The 7,536-nt window shown below is 35.8% G+C and overlaps 1 protein-coding gene across 1 annotated transcript; it reads right to left on the reverse strand.

Annotated features, from left to right (window-relative positions):
* Nucleotides 1-5,791: 5,791 nt before the first annotated feature.
* Nucleotides 5,792-6,978, reverse strand: LOC107043411 (immunoglobulin domain-containing protein oig-4). Its single transcript, XM_015264911.1, has 3 exons — nucleotides 6,524-6,978; nucleotides 6,092-6,241; nucleotides 5,792-6,024 (listed from the first exon to the last, which is right to left on the reverse strand). Exons 1-3 carry the CDS (start codon nucleotides 6,719-6,721, stop codon nucleotides 5,866-5,868), a joined length of 507 nt encoding a protein of 168 aa, XP_015120397.1. The 5' UTR covers nucleotides 6,722-6,978; the 3' UTR covers nucleotides 5,792-5,865.
* Nucleotides 6,979-7,536: the final 558 nt, after the last annotated feature.

Raw genomic sequence — 7,536 nt, forward strand, 5'->3', positions numbered from 1 at the left:
GGAGGAATGAATTTTTGAATTGAAAAAAAAAATTTTTTTTCAATCTCCGCACTTTGGAGAATTCATTTGAAAAACATTTTTTTTTTCAATCTCTTCGCTCTTTCAAAAATGTATTCCTCCCTCCCTCACAGGCGCTAAGGGATGAAATTTGTGTCACTCATTGTGTATTAAATGCTGAACTTAGTCGCAGTTAGGGTCGGAGGAATGAATTTTTGAATTGAAATTTTTTTATTTTTTTTCCATCCCTTCGCACCTTCAAAAATTGACTTCTCCCTCCCTAACAGGTGCTAAGGGATGAAATTTGTGTCACATACTGAATATTAAATGATCAACACGTTGGCGCAAATTTCGTCCCTTAGTCGCAGTTAGGGTCGGAGGAATTAATTTTTGAATTGAAAAGAAAATTTTTTTTTCAATCTCTTAGCACTTTCGAAAATTCACCCCTCCGTCCCCAAAAAGCGCTAAGGGATGAAACTCATGTCATTGAATTGAGCATTTAATACTCAATAAGTGACACAAGTTTCATTCCTTAGTTATAATTCGGGGGGGAGGGATGAATTTTCAACCGAGACGCGCGTTCCCCGCGCCACTCGACGCTGTAACCAATGGAAAGACGATCGGTTGATCGTCCTTCCATTGCGGGCGGAGGGGGAATTACGTTCTCCATCACTGATCTCTATATAACTGGATAGCTGATCCCTATGCTTCCACCACTCTCAAAGTGAGGCGAATTGAAGTGTCAGCCAGCGCTGCCGTATAGTAGCTCAGGTACTAAAGATGACGTCAGTGCGCATGCGCGCCGCAGTGGGGGCCACGTGCTCGGAAAATTGCCGTGGAAACATTCTCCGTCCCAAATTGTAAATAATAATTGAAAAAGGTAAAATTAGTATAGTATACTCAATCAATAAATTCCGATCAGTGTAGGTGTAATATAGTTTAATAAATACAAAAAAATTTCGAACGAATAAATTCAGTTGAATATTTATTTTGAGTTTCCCAATTTCCTGAATACATTAATTTCCTTAAAGTAGCACATCAGTAGGCTACAAGTTCATACTGACCACACTATAGATGTCGAGATTTTCAATTATTAAATTTTTTCATTAAATTACGTGAGAAAATTTATAAAAAATTCATACACAATCAGCATCATTCAAATTACATTTTTCAACATATTATTTTCTTTTCAAACATCTCCGTTTTATAAATAAATAATGGATATTGTTTAAAAAACGGTCATTCATATGGTATCATGTGTCAAAAAATTTCTTGATTTTTTTTTATATTTTGAGTCAAAAATTACGATTTCAATCTTGCTCTACAACAAAGTTATGGACTTTGACATAAGACAGTGGGTTAAATCCTGATTTTTCAAAATTGATTTTTTGAAAAACCTAAAACGTCAATTAAATCTAGCAAAAAATTGCGATTAAAAAAATCTAATAACATTCTTTGGCGTTTCTTTGTATTTTTTAAAAATTCAATTTTTTCAATTATTAACGATTATACAATTCATTAATAATACAATATTAATAACAATTGTACTAATTTCGATATTCCTCCATGCTTCGGCTACCTTTCGCGTTTATAGACAATGTCAGTTTTCACTGATTATTAACAAAAGTTCGTCTGTTATTCTGGATGTCCTACACGGTAAAATATCCTATAATATTTCCCAATGCTCTCGATAAATTTACCACTGCCCCACTACCTGCAGCTGACACGGACATGCGCACTAGAGAGAATCTTAGTTCGCTGACTACTATCCGGAGGCGCTGCGTACCTCTCTAATAAACTCACTGGCTGCCATAGGGATCGGCTATCCAGTTATATAGAGATCAGTGTCCTCCATTCATTCTCCCCTCTTCGTCATTCCAGCGAACAGAGAGAGAGAGAGAGAGAGAGAGAGAGAGAGCAATATCGTTGCGCTCTTTTGTCTCGTAAAATGGTGGGGCGGGCACACACACATATGCTGCATATCACATGGATGTGCGCCCGCTTAAAAATCACTCCCCATTGGCCCACCCTTAATTGCCAATAACTTTTTAGGGGTGAGTCTGATCAAAAAATGCAAGAGGACTTTTCTGCTCAGAATCACCCCCTGATCCTAGGGTGTTCAGATGTACATGTACTTCTGAAATACCCTGTATAGTTTATTAGGGAACATAATTAGTACAGAAATGATATTCATCAAAAAAATGGTGCATGCAGAGAGACTTTCTGCACCACGAGCATCTAACTACCGCAACATTAGAACAACCATCAACTTCACATTTTGGATTAGAAGATTGTCCAAACGCAAAATCGACAGGATTATCAAATTCCTCTGGTTTTTTAGCGATGTAGCCACTCTGGAACCAAGCGTAACGAAATAGGTTTTGATACCTCGGTGATGATAATTGATTATGGACTAAAGATTGCAATTTGATCACATTATTCCGCGCATGCAAATTAATATCATGATTTAAGAGAACAACCGTATCTGAAAAATGACGGACGTAATTTTTCCAAATCCTGAAGCCGTACACATCAAGAGGTTGAATTTTTCCGGTAGTTCCTTTGGGGATTAACATAGTTAATAATTCTTTATTCCGAGGAGTTGCCTGTTCTATCACTTGAGAGCAATGTCCACTCCATGAATCGATCAACAGTAGACTTTTTGGTCCCACGTTTGGAAAGAATACTCCTTCCAGCCAAATTTTAAAGTGGTCTGGAATAGTTGCAATGGGATGAACATTACAATCAGTACAAATAAGTTTGTTACATCTTAAGTTTGAAATATCGTCTTACCAGACATCAATTTCCCTGACTTTGAAGCCGTTATGTAAACATTAGAAGGTCTGAATAGATTCTCCTGAATCCTTGGACCAAACGTTCCGTAAGGTTCCTTGTAAACAATGAAGAGAGGTGACAATAATTTTCCATCTGCTGATATGGTGGTTTGTATGTTATAACTGTGTGTCGTTAATGTTACAGATTGTACAATGCATGAGACTTCTTTAGACCCCTCTTCCACCAAAGTTCGCCCCGAATGCGTTTCCAATTGGAAACCACTCTGATCAGAATTATAGATGTTTTGCAAGCCATAAATCTCAAAATATGGTTTGATCTGTTGCAGGAATTCGTCCGCTGTTTTTTGTAAATCTTTTTGATTTTCCATTGTTTCACGTGTGATGAATTTAGTAATCTTGCGAGATGTAATGCAATGAGCCCTTTTGAAGTAATGTAGCCACCATGCCGAGGCCTTGAAACGAATATCTTGATATCCAATATCTCGTTGAGCTTGCAGAGCCCATCTTCGTAGGTCGGCATCATGAACAATTAGCCCCGCATCGATAGCATTTTTCATATTTTTCAACGTGTACTCTGATATTCGTTTCAACTTTTCCATAGTTCCTCCTTTATTGACTTGATGTGCCCAACGACGTAATTGCTGGACCGATTTCACTCTTTTGAATTTATTGGAAACAGTTTTTATAGATAGATTTTTCTTTGTTTTTGCACTCCTTCAGTATTCGACTGCTCTTTTTTTATAGTCATAATCTACAAGTTCGTCATCCTCTGAACAACTATCAGATGATTCTTTATGATGTGGTTGGAATTCTTTATCCTCAATTGGTATCATTTCGATGTCTTTGTATGGCTCTTGGAAATCCAGAGTTGATTCTTCAATAATTTCCACCCCATTATATTCCTCCATAGTGCGTTGCAATATATTCTCGAAATGAGTTGCCAATTCTCATTCTTCATTACTCACAGGGGTTTCGCCAAGATTCAGCACTTCAAATGTTGCCATGAGGATCTTAATAACGTTGATCGGATTGACTCTCATGATGGGAAGAATTCGGAATATACGATTAACAAGAGACAGTTTTGCCGTGATGTGTTTACGTAAACTAAACGCTGCGCAAAATGGAAGTGAATAATATTCAGGGTTATCAATAATACATGATTACTGCATGATGGATTACCTATTTTTGGATATAGGTGACGCATGCACGGCTATTTGCATTTTGTTTGGATTTATTATCGCTTTCAGCAGTGTGTTATCATCACATATATACTATAATAATGAAGTCTCTTAGAATCATTACCCCGGTTCCTCCGACATATGAAAAAAAACTTGTTTGAACTTGTCAATCATTCGTTGAACGATATGAAAAAATTCCGATTATTTAGCAAATTTTTTTTCGTACTCGTCACTGCTTTTTCTTCAAATATAACCACCCTGTTGCTGTACCTAAAGAAAAAGGACATTTTGTTCCAGAGAGTCTTTTCTTTGATCTATTTTTATCGTTATTCGTTTATCGCCGAATTTTGGAAAAATATCATTTTCACGTGCGGATTATTGAAACCAAAATTGAGGCTTGGGATATCTGGAATCCAATTTTATTCTTTCATAAAAAGGCATACTGTATTATTTCATATCTCTTCCAATGCAATCATTTCCGTGAAAGCCAATAGTTGTTTGATAAAAAAATATTATTTCGCGGGGATAATTACCCCGTCAACTTCAACCCCGAGAGGAACTATTATTGGATATTCTTACGATTTCTCATAAGCTATACATTGCCTCAATGGAATGAATAAATAGCCCCACCACCTTCGTGAATGATGTTGCCAGGAAATTATTTTTTTCACCCTAGAAAACTCCAGTTCTGGGGAAAAACCAAAAACAGGCATTCCGCATTTTTCCATGTTCCATCCAACGCAGTTGGTTTCATAAAATTCTGAATCATAGTTTTTTTTTTTTGAAAAATGAAGTCTTTACAGGGGTAGTTTACCCTCCAAATTTCAACCGCCGGAGGAACTATCAATTGTGATTTTCATAATTTCTCACGAGCTATTTATTCCCATAATGAACATTTACGAAAATTCCCTTCTTATAGGTGGAATTGAAAAATCACCCCCAAAAGTGGTCACCATCTGACCATGGTTTCCCCCCTTAAAACTGCGTATCCGCCGATAAAAAAAATACGTGTCGCTTAGTTTTGAGTCCTCTACAACATATGTGAGTTTCATCGCAATCGGAGGGGAACACCTCCCTAGTGTTCCTTGTGAGATAGAAAAGGAAAGAAGAAATCACACCCAAAAATATTTAAGAGAAAAACCTAGTGAATTCGTTAGAAAATTCTATTGGATTTCTATTGAACATACTATTAGTTGCTGGCCGATTCTATTGAAATGTTCAACAGAAAGTATTCAGTAGAAGAAATCAATAGAATTCGATTTTTCCGTATAACTTACTCTCTTCTGAAATTCCCTATAGAATTTCTTCAGCTCAAATTTCCCCAGTTTTCTTCATTCTATGTTTCCTTTCTTTTTATCAAGAACATCAAACCGAAAAGCTTAGAAAATTTGAGCCGAGGATAATCTATTAAAAATATCTCAATAGAATAAGTTGTATAGAAAAATCGGATACTTTTTACTTTTTCTATAGAATATTTTCTATTGAATATTTTAATAGAATCGGCTAAAAACTAATAGAAAGTTCAATAGAAGCCCAATAGAATTCTCTAGCGAATTCGCTAGGTTTTTCTATTAAATTCTTTCACCCATGATCATTTCTAATGACAAGTAAATTCTGTCTGTGTATATAAATAAATGATTTCATATGTTTGGAAGAGTGTATGCAATTGTTCAATTAAATATTCTTCCCCAAAAACGAGCATGCATCCTCAAATATCCGGGGAATAATCGTTTGGATTAAAAATCTTTCCACGCTCTTTGGTTGTTCTTCAATTCTCACATATCAACATCCTTTCATTGAGAAAAAGAAATGAACCATTAATTGAGAGAATATATTATATTTTTATCATAATCTAACCATAAAATTCCGGACATAAGGAGAACAATCCGAGAAAATTAATAAGAGATCATAACATAATCAGTTCTGAAACCTCGACGATCGACTGCATATTGATTATCCGCCTGGCATTCGTAATAGCCTGCATCTTTTTGAGTGGCGGGATCAATCTCCATTTTCGATTTCATTGTATCATTCCCAATCGGCCATTCATGAACCTATCGCCATTGTAACTAATATTATATTAATGATAATTACATAAATTTAACATTGTGTAAAAACTACCTGAAAAAATTTATGGTGGTAGAGTTCGATGCCGTCCTTGAACCACGTGACTTCTGGTCTAGGGAATCCTTGAGCCATGCAGAAGAAAGTTATTTTCCTTCCTAGCATATAATCCAACTCAAAGTGCGAAGCTTTAACAATCCTGGCTCCCTTTAACATGGAACATTTTTTCTTATCAGTTGAACAGTAATTAAAATCAATAGATGATTTTATATCTGTTGAGAATATCTTAATTATCATTATTGCATTCCTATATTTATTTTGTCGAATTAATAGCATGAATTATCCCATAATGCTTAGAAATAATTATAAGACTCATGCACTCCGTTCTTGATTTGTTTTTGGAGCTAACATTTTTCTGCCCATGCATTACTTTTCATCACATAAAGTGAGCATTTAGAATATTGACATACATATTCCATAGAAACTTACATCTTTATTTTCATAATATCCCATACTTGCTGGATTACGATTTGGTATAAAAATCGGGATTCTTCCAGTATAAATTCGACCTCTTCCACGAGCACCTCGACTTCTACCACCTCCACCGCTTTTGGCACCATCCAATGTGGGACATAATATCCCCATTATGATTAATGAAGAGAGTACCAAGAATCTGATCTGTCTCATTATTATGAACTTATAGAAGAGAAGAATAAATAACAATTGAAAAATCCACTTCCAAAACTCTCCTTTCCATACATGTACCGTTCGAAACAGCAACAATTGTATCACACTATTCTACGATTTTGAAATGCAAACACAATCGTATTATGCTGTTGTATTTTCTTTATCTTTTCGATATTGTGATGGAGCCTAAAATATGAATGGACCACGCACGATGAATACGCAGTTCTACAGTGTCAGAGTTATGAATCTCAATTGAATAATTATGCATAACCCATTGGTAGCTTCGGTGCCGGACCAATCACGACACCCATAGTGCTCATAAAGTGACAACAGTGTTGTGCATTTTTCGACCTTCGCAATAAATCCTTGTTTATCTTGACCACAATTTACGGCCGAAACTTTTGAACATTATTCAATAGTATTCAACGATACAAGTACGTCTATTTCATTTTAACGAATCTGGAGTCTACAGACCGAAATAAAAGCGATGTTTGCAATCACATTCGCCAAGAACGAAGTGTACGCACGAATGATACTTGCTATTTTAAATCCTATCGTGCATTAAGTAGCTCTACCCTACTGCGCGCGGGTTAATAACCATTAAGCAGCACAGGATGATGTGAAATAATTAAAACGTGAAGAATAACTTAAAATGAAGAAGTTTGTGACAATCTGGTTGCCACAGGTTCTAATTATTTTTATTTTAAATTAAAATAATTAATTAATTAAATTCTGAGTCTCGGGGGGAGCTCAAGCTCCCTTCCTTTCGATAGAAACCGAGGGAACCGTTGGGAAAATTCCAACGAATGGGAATT

This window comes from Diachasma alloeum, unplaced genomic scaffold (assembly GCF_001412515.2).
Source record: "Diachasma alloeum isolate Michigan unplaced genomic scaffold, Dall2.0 Dall_scaffold_00569, whole genome shotgun sequence".
Taxonomy (NCBI): Eukaryota; Metazoa; Arthropoda; class Insecta; order Hymenoptera; family Braconidae; genus Diachasma; species Diachasma alloeum.

Bases quoted from the DNA above. Each gene is read 5' to 3' on its own strand.
- LOC107043411 (XM_015264911.1), bottom strand. From the start codon at position 6,721: ATGAGACAGATCAGATTCTTGGTACTCTCTTCATTAATCATAATGGGG. The intron at 6,242-6,523 runs GTAAGTTTCTAT...TCCATGTTAAAG, and splicing joins GATATTATGAAAATAAAGAT to GGAGCCAGGATTGTTAAAGC. The intron at 6,025-6,091 runs GTAGTTTTTACA...CAATGGCGATAG, and splicing joins ACCACCATAAATTTTTTCAG to GTTCATGAATGGCCGATTGG.